The sequence below is a fragment of the Lycorma delicatula genome, chromosome 13 (genome assembly GCF_047948215.1).
Source record: "Lycorma delicatula isolate Av1 chromosome 13, ASM4794821v1, whole genome shotgun sequence".
In the NCBI taxonomy this organism is placed as follows: Eukaryota; Metazoa; Arthropoda; class Insecta; order Hemiptera; family Fulgoridae; genus Lycorma; species Lycorma delicatula.
The window spans coordinates 45,557,350-45,572,311 of NC_134467.1; the positions used below are offsets into that span (position 1 = coordinate 45,557,350).

Below are 14,962 nucleotides of genomic sequence, written 5' to 3' on the forward strand. Positions count from 1 at the left end.
ATCATATTTCCTGGGGCTCAATCTTCTGCTCCACTCGAGGAAATATGATAAACAGAGTGAGACAAGACTTTGACCTTTGTCTACTGAATAATGGATCACACACATTCATGTCCTTATCATCTGGTACTGTATCTAACATTGATCTCTCCATATGCTCACCAAATTTACTCCCACATTTTAATTGGTCTGTTTGTGATGACTTTCACGGTAGTGAAAGACCAATTATTATTGGTTTCGATGTAGATTGCGAGATTAAAAGAAGGCCACGGAGATGGATTGTTGAAAAGGCGGATTGGAATGGATACCATAAAGCATTCCAATCGCAGTATGACGATGATGCGAACATCCTTGACCAATATTCCTCTTTTACGTCCATGATACTTGAGAATGCCAACAGATGTATTCCACAAACATCGGGTAATCCTAGACGTCCTTTCGTTCCATGGTGGAACGATGATTGCAAATATGCTATTAGGAATCGACGGCAGGCACTACGCAAATTTAATCATAGGCCTACAGCTGAACATCTAAATTTATACCGCAGGGCTAGAGCAGTGTGCCGTCGGGTATTCTTGAATTCTAAGAGGAATTCATGGACGAAATACGTGAGCACTATCTCACGCACTACTCCCACGTCTACTGTGTGGAAAAAAATTCGCGCAATTTTCAGATCACCGAAACAATCTATTCTCGATCTTATTGTTGAAGGAGAACTCCTTTCATCACCTTCAGCAGTGGCAAATAGTCGAGCAAAATCTTTCCGCTCGGTGTCTCTCACCTCATCGTATAATAACGATTTTCAAAGGTACAAGATACAGATAGAAGTATTATCGTTAAACATTGGTGATTTGGTTGGTGAATTAAACACCCCATTCGTATTTAAGGAATTGTTACATGCACTTAAAAACTCACAGGACACTTCCCCTGGACCGGACAACATTCGCCTTTCCATGTTTTCACACCTTCCTAATTCGGCACTACAACAACTTTTGAATATTTTCAACGGTTTATTTTCCAAACAAGTCTTCCCACCCGGCTGGTCAGAAGCATTTATTATACCAGTACTAAAACCTGATAAAGACCAAACCAATCCCTCAAGCTACCGCCCTATTTCATTAACAAGCGTTTTGTGTAAAATAATGGAGAGAATGGTAAACTGCAGGCTTACATGGTACTTGGAGAAACATGGCTTTCTATCTCCAGAATAGTGTGGTTTCCGACAAGGACGATCTTCCATTGACCATCTAGTGTCACTACAAACAGCCATACAAAAAACGCTTTCCTCAATCACCAGCATCTCGTTGCTATCTTCTTCGATATAAAAAAGGCATATGACACAGCCTGGCGACGTGGTATTCTTAACACTCTCAAAGAATGGGGAATCAAGGGCAATATGCTTGCTTTTATCCGGGGATTCTTAAATCACCGAACAGCTCGTGTTCGTGTTGACGATTCGCTCTCAGGTAGTGTCATCTTGGAGAATGGAGTGCCTCAAGGTAGTGTATTAAGTGCCACCTTATTTTCTGCAGCCATAAACAGTATTACCCAAATGTGTGCAGGCTCCTATCTCATGTTCTCTATTTGCTGATGATTTTGCTATTTACATTGCAAGCCGTTCAACACCCACAGCAGAGAGACTACTGCAGAACATTATATCTCACCTTGAAGCTTGATCCAGGATTACTGGTTTCACTTTTTCATCCGAAAAAACTAAATGTGTAGTCTTTTCTCGGTTACGAAACCCTTCTATGCCACAAGTTTTCCTGAATGGAGAGATCATTACTATCTCTACTTACGTCAAGTTTTTAGGTTTATATTTTGATAGCCGTCTTACTTGGGTCAAACATATAAAAGAATTAAAACAAAATGTTTCAAACTTCTAGATATGATGCGAGTCCTTACTAACACCAACTGGGGAGCCGATAGGTCATGTATGATACGTTTTTACAATTCCTTTGTTCGCTCCCATTTAGATTATGGTTGTGTCACCTACTCTTCAGCTCGTCAAACCGTACTTAAAATGCTGGATAGTGTACATCGTGCTTTCCTTCGGCTTGCCACAGGCGCGTTTAGATCAAGTCCTGTCGCAAGGTTACTTGTAGACTGTGATGAACCATCACTTTGGGAAAGACGAGACCAGCTTTTATTATCTTATTTTGCTCGTCTCAGAGGACAGCCAAATCACCCGGTTCTTGACTCAGTGTTTAGAAATCCTAATCTAGGAAAGGATGAGGACCATCCACGTCGTACTGCACCTGTAGGTGACCGTACCCGGCATCTGCTGCAGCATATAAATGTTGACACACTGTCATTCTTTTCTACGTATCCTTGCTCATATCCTCCGTGGAGAATAAACCTTATAAATTTTACTTTTGACCTTACGACATACAATAAACAATCAATACTACCTATTATCTTCCAGCAAATCTTTCAGTGTATTCTCTCCAAGATGAAACCAGATGCGGTTGTATACACTGATGGATCGAAACAAAATGATACCGTTGGTTGTGCATTTGTTGTCAATGAAAGAACTTATATGTTTGGTCTACGCGGTATTACGAGTGTGTTTACCGCTGAACTATACGCTATAAATAAGGCTCTAAACATCATTAACCCTAAATATAGAAAAATTCTTATTTGCAGTGACTCGTGTAGTGCTCTCCAAGCCTTAAAAAACTTTTATTCCAAACATCCTATCGTCATTGAAATTTACAACTCAATCTCAGAGTTGAATAATCGTAACACAGAAGTAAGTTTTTGCTTTGTCCCTAGCCATGTAGGGATTCCAGGTAATGAACATGCAGATTCCGCTGCCAAAGATGCATGCAATCAACCTCCTTTAACCACCCGAGTTGCTACTTCTGATTTTACTAATTATGTAAAACAATCTTTAAGATCAAGGTGGCAAGGTGACTGGATGGCTACTGTAGATAATAAACTCCGGAAGATTAAAGATTCTGTGTTGCCATGTGACTCCTCATATTCAAAATCTCGGCGTGAAGAAGTAGTCCTCTGTCGGTTGCGGATAGGACACACGAGTACCTGATGACAAGAGGATAAGCACCCCTACCTGCATGATGCAACTGCCGCATGACTGTGCGCCACATACTCGTGGACTGCATATGTTATGCGGCATTGCGTTGTAAGTTTATTATTTTAGTGCTTTTGTTACCCGAGAATGGGCCTTTACACCCATCTCGGACTTTGTTAAATTGTTTCTGCTTTTCTTTTTTGTTTTTTTTTTTTATTATTAGTTTGATTGTTTTAAGTTTTACTTTTACCTACTAGTTTTAATTATTTTTATTTTATTTTATTTTTTTCATTAAAAAAAATCTGGGCGATGATAACGTGAAGACGTTTTTCACCCTCGAAAAAAAAAATTATACTAGTATTGGCTCATATACGAAAAGATGCAGTAGAAAAATCACTAACTTCAATGAAACAGGCAGAAATCACCGACATTTTAAACAAACAGTAATATAATCCATTTTTAGAAAGTAAATATTAATACAATAATAAAAGCGTGTTTAAATACTAAAAGAAAGAGTTTCGACACTTATTTTGAGTTCCAAAACTCTCCTCGATACCCTATCCTATATCTTTCAATTCAACTCTCGATAATCCGAACTTTTCGTTATCAGAACAGACACGAATTTTTATTAGTTCGGATCATCCACGGGCTTTTGTATACTGCACAGTCAAAAAATTACTGGGAAGCCTGTTGCTCAAGTTGAATTTTTTTCAATTTGAGTTTTCAATTTGAGATGTTCCGCTTTCACTAATGTTACATTTCTCTGTGCTTTGAACTACATGACTGCCATGAATCCACGATGAAGAGACATAATTCTTCTGTAGTAACGAGAAGTGTTTTTAAAGTATGATCTGTCTTAAATTTACCACTTATATATGTGATGTAAACAGACGGTGCTTGCATACCTCAATTACTTTAAACAATAGCCAGATATTAGCAACAATTTATTATTTTTGTTATTAGTTTTATATATATATATAATGAGTGCTACAATTCAGATCCTGCCAAGTATTAAGTATGAGGTATAATATGATTTTTGACGGCAAAAAACAATTCTGCAGCAGAAATTCACAGGCAAATTTATGGCATATAAGGATAATGGATGGCATATCAGTCTTTTTTACTTGATATGAAAATAATGGAGATTATTTTTTTGAGCCAAATGGTGACAAGTAACAAGATTTGGGTCTCTCACACAACTGCAAAATTCAAACAGCGTTTTATGAAATGATGACAAAAATCTCCATAAAAACAGAAATTCAAAACAACCACTTCAAGACAAAAAATCATGTAGGAATCAACTTCTGGGATAAGATAGGGGTTTTGTTGGTTGGTTTTTTTGCCAAGAGAAGAAACTATAAATACTTCATTTTGTATTGATACTAAAAATACTGCATCTTGAATGCAAAACAGAAGGAGAGACATGCTCAATATTGCTTCATGACAATGCTCATCCACATGTTGCCAAGGAAACTCAAGTCTGAATGAACTCAAGTCTGGTTGGAATCAATTGGAACCACCCAGCTTATCCTGACTCGACGCTGAGTGATTGTCACTTGTTTCTCTATCTCAAGTGATCCCTTGCTGGTCAGTGTTATGACGACAATGCTGATAAGAAAAATGCTCTACAATAGAGGTTATTTTCACTGGCAGCACCATTCTTTGAAAACGCAATGAAAAAACTGATTACAAGATATGAAATGTGCCTTAATAATGGTGAAGATTATGCAGAAAACTGGAAAAGGTATGTTTTCCATGTAATAATAAAACTATCCTCTTTGAAGTTTTTAGTATTTTTTAATAACAAAACTGTACTTACTTTCCAGATATCAGACGTAACTAAATAATTTTAAATAAAATGTATGTACTTATTATTTTAAGTAGCTGTAGGTGTGAAACCCATTTAAAGTTATCAATGATGAAGATACTAAAATTGTATCTAAAATATTGTACTAAAATTGTATTGTAACGTGTAAAAAAATTCAAAACCTGACCAAAATTTAAACCCAAAATCTTCCATGAAATATTTCAAGAAACTTTTATCAATTTTTATCAAGAAACTTTAAAAATAAATAAAAACCCAAAAAGGGGCAAGTTTTGTCCTTTTTGTGTGATGTGTGTGGTTAATTGAAACCCAACCACCAAAGAACACTATCTAGAGTCTAGAGTCTCATATCCAGAGTCTAGTATTCAAATCTGTATAAAAGTAACTGTAGAGTTACTTTTATAGAGTAAGGTTCAAATTAACTACCCTAAAAAGTAAAAAGTGATGTTTTCAGTTCTGTAAATTTTGACTTTTTTAAATCAACACTTAATTAAGGGAAAATAGTTTTGCTTGATGTTCTTAGGAAACTAATTTATCAACAGTTGGCAAAAAAGTATTTAATGACTTTCATCCACCCCTCTCTCTCTCATACACACACACACACACACACACACACACACACACACACGTGGAGAGAGAGAGAGAATGAGAGAGAGAGAGAGAGAGAGAGAGAGAGAGAGAGAGAGAGAGAGAGAGAGAGAGAGAGAGAGAGAGAGAGAGAGAGAGAGAGAGGGAGAGAGAGAGAGAGAGAGAGAGAGAGAGAGAGAGTGTATGTATGTGTATGCCTTGTATGTATCACATTTGTATCTAAGTTCAAAATGTTAAAAATCAAAAACTTACCCTGTATGGTGTAGTGGCAGATCGCCATTTAGCATAATTAGTTGGAGCATGACCTTTAGTCCATACATGATAACGAAATGTAAACAATGTACCCATATCAAGCATACGTAAAAGTTCTGCTTTACTATGAGGAAATGAAGTCCTGTATCTCTGAGTTTCAAATGCTGGTACAACTAGAACCTGTAACATTAACACTAATCAGGTAAAATATTAAGTTTTAAATAAATGAATATCACGCACACACATGTACACACACACACACACACACACACACACACACACACACACACATCATACATGTATATTTAATTAAAAACATAGATACAACTAAGATTCTAAGGTTTAATTTAGATCATAAATTATGATAGCAAGCAAAATTTATATAATAATAAACATTAAAAATGTTGCAATTATTATAGAAAAGAAAAAAATCAAGATTTGAAATCATAGAATTCCACTATAAAAGCTACTAGTTGAAGATGACTTTGCAAGATGCATGGAAAAGAGTAACAAATAGTATATTTATAAGAAAATGAGGTTTAGAAAGTAAAAATGATAACAGCCCAATAACTGACAAAAAGGTTATCAAACACTGTGTGCAATATAATGATTTTGAATCATAAGCAATCAGAAAGCCGAAGAGAAGTAGAATGATACTTATGAAATTTTATGTGAAAAATAATGGACAAATCAACAAAGTAATGAAAGATTAATGAGAGGAATAGGGGAAGATCAGAATTAGGTTAAGGTGAAGCGGTTAAGGTAATAAGGGGAAAACATGGTGCTTCACATTCTACAAAAAATGTTCTGTGAAAACTCTTCTTTTTTTTTTGTCTTCAGTCATTTGACTGGTTTGATGCAGCTCTCCAAGATTCCCTATCTAGTGCTAGTCGTTTCATTTCAGTATACCCTCTACATCCTACATCCCTAACAATTTGTTTTACATACTCCAAGCGTGGCCTGCCTACACAATTTTTCCCTTCTACCTGTCCTTCCAATATTAAAGCGACTATTCCAGGATGCCTTAGTATGTGGCCTATAAGTCTGTCTCTTCTTTTAACTATATTTTTCCAAATGCTTCTTTCTTCATCTATTTGCCGCAATACCTCTTCATTTGTCACTTTATCCACCCATCTGATTTTTAACATTCTCCTATAGCACCACATTTCAAAAGCTTCTAATCTTTTCTTCTCAGATACTCCGATTGTCCAAGTTTCACTTCCATATAAAGCGACACTCCAAACATACACTTTCAAAAATCTTTTCCTGACATTTAAATTCATTTTTGATGTAAACAAATTATATTTCTTACTGAAGGCTCGTTTAGCTTGTGCTATTCGGCATTTTATATCGCTCCTGCTTCGTCCATCTTTAGTAATTTTACTTCCCAAATAACAAAATTCTTCTACTCCATAATCTTTTCTCCTCCTATTTTCACATTCAGTGGTCCATCTTTGTTATTTCTACTACATTTCATTACTTTTGTTTTGTTCTTGTTTATTTTCATGCAATAGTTCTTGCGTAGGACTTCATCTATGCCGTTCATTGTTTCTTCTAAATCCTTTTTACTCTCGGCTAGAATTACTATATCATCAGCAAATCGTAGCATCTTTATCTTTTCACCTTGTACTGTTACTCCGAATCTAAATTGTTCTTTAACATCATTAACTGCTAGTTCCATGTAAAGATTAAAAAGTAACGGAGATAGGGAACATCCTTGTCGGACTCCCTTTCTTATTAGGGCTTCTTTCTTATGTTCTTCAATTGTTATTGTTGCTGTTTGGTTCCTGTACATGTTAGCAATTGTTCTTCTATCTCTGTATTTGAACCCTAATTTTTTTAAAATGCTGAACATTTTATTCCAATCTATGTTATCGAAAGCCTTTTCTAGATCTATAAACGCCAAGTATGTTGGTTTGTTTTTCTTTAATCTTTCTTCTACTATTAATCTGAGGCCTAAAATTGCTTCCCTTGTCCCTATACTTTTCCTGAAACCAAATTGGTCTTCTCCTAACACTTCTTCCACTCTCCTCTCAATTCTTCTGTATAAAATTCTAGTTAAGATTTTTGATGCATGACTAGTTAAACTAGTTGTTCTATATTCTTCACATTTTTCTGCCCCTGCTTTCTTTGGTATCATAACTATAACACTTTTTTTGAAGTCTGACGGAAATTCCCCTTTTTCATAAATATTACACACCAGTTTGTATAATCTATCAATCGCTTCCTCACCTGCACTGCGCAGTAATTCTACAGGTATTCCGTCTATTCCAGGAGCCTTTCTGCCATTTAAATCTTTTAATGCTCTCTTAAATTCAGATCTCAGTATTGTTTCTCCCATTTCATCCTCCTCAACTTCCTCTTCTTCCTCTATAACACCATTTTCTAATTCATTTCCACCGTATAACTCTTCAATATATTCCACCCATCTATCGACTTTACCTTTCGTATTATATATTGGTGTACCATCTTTGTTTAACACATTATTAGATTTTAATTTATGTACCCCAAAATTTTCCTTAACTTTCCTGTATGCTCCGTCTATTTTACCAATGTTCATTTCTCTTTCCACTTCTGAACACTTTTCTTTAATCCACTCTTCTTTCGCCAGTTTGCACTTCCTATTTATAGCATTTCTTAATTGCCGATAGTTCCTTTTACTTTCTTCATCATTAGCATTCTTATATTTTCTACGTTCATCCATCAGCTGCAATATATCGTCTGAAACCCAAGGTTTTCTACCAGTTCTCTTTATTCCGCTTAAGTTTGCTTCTGCTGATTTAAGAATTTCGTTTTTAACATTCTCCCATTCTTCTTCTACATTTTCTACCTTATCTTTTTTACTCAGACCTCTTGCGATGTCCTCCTCGAAAATCTTCTTTACCTCCTCTTCCTCAAGCTTCTCTAAATTCCACCGATTCATCTGACAACTTTTCTTCAGGTTTTTAAACCCCAATCTACATTTCATTATCACCAAATTATGGTCGCTATCAATGTCTGCTCCAGGGTAAGTTTTGCAGTCAACGAGTTGATTTTTAAATCTTTGCTTAACCATGATATAATCTATCTGATACCTTGCAGTATCGCCTGGCTTTTTCCAAGTGTATATTCTTCTATTATGATTTTTAAATTGGGTGTTGGCAATTACTAAATTATACTTCGTGCAAAACTCTATAAGTCGGTCCCCTCTTTCATTCCTTTTGCCCAGCCCGTATTCACCCACTATATTTCCTTCCTTGCCTTTTCCAATGCTTGCATTCCAATCTCCAACTATTATTAAATTTTCATCTCCTTTTACGTGTTTAATTGCTTCATCAATCTCTTCGTATACACACTCTACCTCATCATCATCATGGGCGCTTGTAGGCATATAAACGTTAACAATCGTTGTCGGTTAAGGTTTTGATTTTATCCTTATTACAATGATTCTATCGCTATGCGTTTTGAAATACTCCACTCTCCTCCCTATCTTCTTGTTCATCACGAAACCTACTCCTGCCTGCCCATTATTTGACGCTGAGTTAATTACTCTAAAATCACCTGACCAAAAGTCGCCTTCCTCTTCCCACCGAACCTCACTAATTCCTACTATATCCACATTCACCCTATCCATTTCCCTTTTTAAATTTTCTAGCCTACCAACCTTTTTTAAGCTTCTAACATTCCACGCTCCGACTCGTAGAATGTTATTTTTTAATTTTCTGGTGACCCCTTCCTTAGTAGTCCCCACCCGGAGATCCGAACGGGGGACTATTTTACCTCCGGAATATTTTACCAAAGAAGGCGCCTGTGAAAACTCGTAGAAGAAAAATTGGAAGGAAGGAGAGGAAGAAGAAGGATTTTGGATGCTTACAAATAGTAAGAAGAAAAGAGACTCAAGATTGCAAACAATGAAATATATGAAGGTGAAACTTGTCAAAAGAGAGATTTACCGCTAAAAATATGTAAAAAGGTAGATGAAATTCATTATAGATGAAATTACTAAAATAATATTATATAAAAATAATAAAAATTTAATTTTGGAGGTTTCTTATTGCAGATGAGGATAAATCATTCAATGAACAAAGAAATAACTCATTAGATACTATACTAAAAGAATGATTAAAACATTTAATAAAAGTGAAATGAAAATTTTAAATATTCTAAAACAAAAGAATAATCAGAAAAATCAAAATAATAATATAACTGAGGAAAAATTTTACCATAAAAAATTATTGCAATATTACACAATCTAGAGATAAAAGGTAACTCCTATGAAGTTAATGATTAATGTGAGAAAATTCACTCTAAAAATCATAAGTACAGTTTCCAGCCACTAGTCAGGTTTACTTATAAAAAAGCTTCTATCTTTTCCTGTACAGCTAACATCACTGTTCCACAATCTCTCTTCTTCAGTCTTTTTCCTTCTTTTGTATAAACGCTTCCATTTCCTTCAACCAGTTTTCTTCCTGAAACTTCAATCACTATAACAGAAATAGGTCTATATTTTCTGGTTTTGATTACCATCTCATACCATCTACATAATTCTCATAACATATTCCAATTTCTGTCCATATATTCAGAACTTTTTGTTCTATATTATCCATATCAGCAGTTAATCTTCAAAAAAAAAAAATGCTCTCATTATTCTCACTCCAATCTTTTCTATCAACTTCTTCAGTGCATGTCATGTCAATTTCCTTCAAAGTACTCCTCCCCTACTCACACACTTTACCCAGCAGTGTTTCCAGTTCACGAAGCAGTCCTAAATAGCTTCATTTGAAACAGCCTTTAAGGTCCTTTGACGTGCTTTCTTGGGGGTAAAGATCCTTTGCCAATCCATTGTGATGATTGAACTTTCGTCTCTATGTCGTGGCCATAAACCCAACTTTCGTCTCCCGTTATGATCCTTTGCATGAATGTTTCATCGTCATTGGCTTGTTCAAGAAGTTGCCGACAAATGTCCACTCGATGTTCTTTCTGTTGTGTGGTCTTCAAACAAGGAACAAACTTTGCTGCAACTCTATGCATGTTAAATTTTTCAGTCGGAATGTCATGGCAAGATCCAGTTAAGATGCTAATCTCTTGTGCAAGTTTTCTGACAGTCAATCGGAGATTTGCACACACCAGATCATTCATTTTCTGAACGTAGGTGTCATCAGTTGAAGTCAAAGGCCTTCCTGGTCAAGAGTCATCTTCAATTGACTGATGACCACTTTAAATTGTGAAAACCATACCTAACATTGCGTACGACGCAGAGCATTACCTCCATAAACCTGTTTCAAAAGTTGAAATGTTTCTGTGAAAGTTTTCCCCAGTTTCATGCAAAACTTTATGTTGTACTGTCACTTCTGAAAATTACACAAAATCGCTACAAACACTTGGAAACTAAATAACAATAACATAAAAACTACATGAGATAACAATCCAAGAACAAATGGTTACAGAGGAAGTTAGGCGGAACACAATGCTGCCAACTGTACGTCACTAAATTTCTCTGTCAGCACCAAATTAAAAATGTTCAGTTATTTTCCGAACAGACCTCGTAAATTGTCCATCATAACAATAAATAGCATAGGTGAGGGTTCTAGCCAAGCTACCTTTTTTCTATCTTTACAAAACCAACAATTCTCTTAATTCTCTTTTACCTTTTCTAAAATCTCACTCTCTAATCCCTTTCTTTTTAATGCCTTCCATGCTTTTCTTTTGTCCAAGCTATCATGTCATATGCCTTTTCAGTATCCAGAAAGCCATCAGCAAATCCTTCCCGTATTCATAGCCCCTTTCTAATTCTATCATTATTAATATAAGGTCACCCAGTCACTCTATCAGAAACCAATATTGTTTCTTCTGAGTCTTCCTTCCACTCCTACCAGAATCCATCTCTCCATCAGCATTTCAAACAATTTTATATACTAATTGAATGGTCAATTATTAAATAATAATTTTTAAAAAAATAAATAAATTTTATAAATGAAAACTTACCTTCTTTGTAGTTTCAAGATCCAGTAACTGGATTGATTTTTTTCAGATATGAATAAAGATCAAACATAGGCAAAAAGTCAATATCAGTTAAGAACATGTATGGTGTATTTACCTGTTGCTCCCATTTCTTAAAAAAATTAATTGGATAAAAACTCTGAAAAAAATACAGGAGAATAAATAATTAAGAATTTGCTTAAATATTTTGTTACTGCAATTTATTTTAAGAAGCAATATACTATATCATAATCTTGACAAAACACATGCGTGCGTATGTTGTTTTAGAATATTTGTGTTATGGAGAAAAAGGTTTTCCATAGAGTACCCCCCCCAAAAAAAAAAATGTTCTGAATCATCCAAAATCATAGATTTTATAAATTAATCAACCATTTTCAAGATAATTCTAATTTTTTGTGATCTCAAGATTACAAAGTACTTCTCATGATCATGTCTAAAAAATACTGGGAAGGTTTTACACCAAGAATGAAATCTGAAAAATCAAGATCATTACTCATGTTTGGAACTGATGTTAAAAATATACTGTTTCCTATTGGCAGGCAAACAACAAGTTCACTAAATATAACCCAATTTTGCAATGACTCTTTCTGTATTATTTCACACATTCATGATATGAATCTAATCCATTAAACTAAATAACCTTATTCACAAATGTAAACAAAAAAGAGAGATCATACAAATTTGTATAATCTTTCCTTGCAGAATCCCAGTAGGTTTGTACAACCAACACATTCTACATGTGGCCATTGAGAACTTAGTATATTTTCAGTTGCAAAACTATGGTATTTTATTTTACTGATACTTCAGGCAATAATAACAAATTTCTGAAGTAATCTAGTCAGAAAATATTTTTATTCTTAAACAAATAATAAAATTAAAATAGCATTAGAAATGTAATGATTTCTTAACAGAATGTACTATTAGAAAATTGTTTAATAAAACTACGATTTTAATTTGTATAAGATGGAAATCCTGGATATGAGTAATACAAATATAACCAAAGATGAAATAATACAGAAAAATTAAAAATGGAAATATGGAATAATTACTAATTTGTGGAAAAAATATTGACAGAAGTTTAGTAAAAAGAGTGATGATTGTAAATGCACATTTCAAATAAATCAATCAAAAAATAATTACAAAAATAGAAATGGTACAATTTGAAGACTGAGAAAAGAATAACACAAATCTATTATGTATCTTAAAATAATTGTAATGCACTTCAAAAGAAATTAGTGCAGAAAATTGAAAAGTAAACATACTTTTTTAATGCAATGTTAAAATTATGTGAAAAAAATTATTTACAATTTATAAAAATGCAATAAAATCTTTAAAAATAAAAAAATTCACAAAAAATTTAACTACAGAAACTAAAAATGAATGGAGTAGAATGAACTACATATACTTAGCAAAAGTAAAGAGCAATGAACATGAATCTGCTCTACGTCATCATTCAAAACAATTGAAATGGATACCTCCCTGTCATGTGGGTTTTAGATCTGGCATAAATGAGTTAATTATTCCAATCCACATTCATGTTTTTAATGTTTCAAACAAATTTACACAATTTTTCTGAATAAATAACAAGTATAATATTTTTTTTTTTTTTGTCGTCAGTCATTTGACTGGTTTGATGCAGCACTCCAACAAGATTCCCTATCTAGTGCTAGTCGTTTCATTTCAGTATACCCTCTACATCCTACATCACTAACAATTTGTTTTACATATTCCAAACGTGGCCTGCCTACACAATTGTTTCCTTCTACCTGTCCTTCCAATATTAAAGCGACTATTCCAGGATGCCTTAGTATGTGGCCTATAAGTCTGTCAATTCTTTTAACTATATTTTTCCAAATGCTTCTTTCATCTATTTGCCGCAATACCTCTTCATTTGTCACTTTATCCACGCATACGATTTTTAACATTCTCCTATAGCACCACATTTCAAAAGCTTCTAACCTTTTCTTCTCAGATACTCCGATCGTCCAAGTTTCACTTCCATATAAAGTGACACTCCAAACATTTACTTTCAAAAATTTTTTCCTGAGATTTAAATTAATTTCTGATGTAAACAAATTATATTTCTTACTGAAGGCTCGTTTCGCTTGTGCTATTCGGCATTTTATATCGCTCCTGCTTTGTCCATCTTTAGTAATTCTACTTCCCAAATAACAAAATTCTTCTACCTCCATAATCTTTTCTCCTCCTATTTTCACATTCAGTGGTCCATCTTTGTTATTTCTACTACATTTCATTACTTTTGATTTGTTCTTGTTTATTTTCATGCGATAGTTCTTGCGTAGAACTTCATCCATGCCGTTCATTGTTTCTTCTAAATCCTTTTTACTCTCGGCTAGAATTACTATATCATCAGCAAATCGTAGCATCTTTATCTTTTCACCTTGTACTGTTACTCCGAATCTAAATTGTTCTTTAACATCATTAACTGCTAGTTCCATGTAAAGATTAAAAAGTAACGGAGATAGGGAACATCCTTGTCGGACTCCCTTTCTTATTACGGCTTCTTTCTTATGTTCTTCAATTGTTACTGTTGCTGTTTGGTTCCTGTACATGTTAGCAATTGTTCTTCTATCTCTGTATTTGAACCCTAATTTTTTTTAAATGCTGAACATTTTATTCCAGTCTACGTTATCGAATGCCTTTTCTAGGTCTATAAACGCCAAGTATGTCGGTTTGTTTTTCTTTAATCTTCCTTCTACTATTAATCTGAGGCCTAAAATTGCTTCCCTTATCCCTATACCTTTCCTGAAACCAAATCGGTCTTCTCCTAACACTTCTTCCACTCTCCTCTCAATTCTTCTGTATAGAATTCTAGTTAAGATTTTTGATGCGTGACTAGTTAAACTAATTGTTCTGTATTCTTCACATTTATCTGCCCCTGCTTTCTTTGGTATCATGGCTATAACACTTTTTTTGAAGTCTGACGGAAATTCCCCTTTTTCATAAATATTACACACCAGTTTGTATAATCTATCAATCGCTTCCTCACCTGCACTGCGCAGTAATTCTACAGGTATTCCGTCTATTCCAGGAGCCTTTCTGCCATTTAAATCTTTTAATGCTCTCTTAAATTTAGATCTCAGTATTGTTTCTCCCATTTCATCCTCCTCAACTTCCTCTTCTTCGTCTATAACACAGTTTTCTAATTCATTTCCTCCGTATAACTCTTCAATATATTCCACCCATCTATCGACTTTACCTTTCGTATATTATATATTTGTGTACCATCTTTGTTTAACACATTATTAGATTTTAATTTATGTACC

General features: G+C 34.3%; 1 protein-coding gene and 1 long non-coding RNA gene across 5 annotated transcripts in view; one reads left to right on the forward strand and one right to left on the reverse strand.

Moving 5' to 3' along the window:
- The window catches only part of LOC142333918 (uncharacterized), a 52,497-nt gene extending 48,982 nt beyond the window's left edge, over positions 1 to 3,515 (forward strand). The window contains exon 4 of the long non-coding RNA XR_012758749.1: positions 3,355 to 3,515. This is a non-coding gene — a long non-coding RNA (uncharacterized LOC142333918). The remainder of the gene's footprint in view (positions 1 to 3,354) is intronic.
- Positions 1 to 14,962, reverse strand: part of LOC142333915 (uncharacterized) — a 104,871-nt gene that overhangs the window by 4,200 nt on the left and 85,709 nt on the right. For 2 of the 4 annotated variants that reach the window (XM_075381529.1, XM_075381530.1), the window contains exons 4-5: positions 11,661 to 11,814; positions 5,697 to 5,876 (exon numbers count right to left, since the gene is read on the reverse strand). The exons of the other annotated variants lie outside the window; for them this stretch is intronic. In XM_075381529.1, the coding sequence (XP_075237644.1) occupies positions 11,674 to 11,814 (141 nt within the window). In that variant the 3' untranslated portion in view covers positions 5,697 to 5,876; positions 11,661 to 11,673. The remainder of the gene's footprint in view (positions 1 to 5,696; positions 5,877 to 11,660; positions 11,815 to 14,962) is intronic. 4 annotated transcript variants of the gene reach the window in all.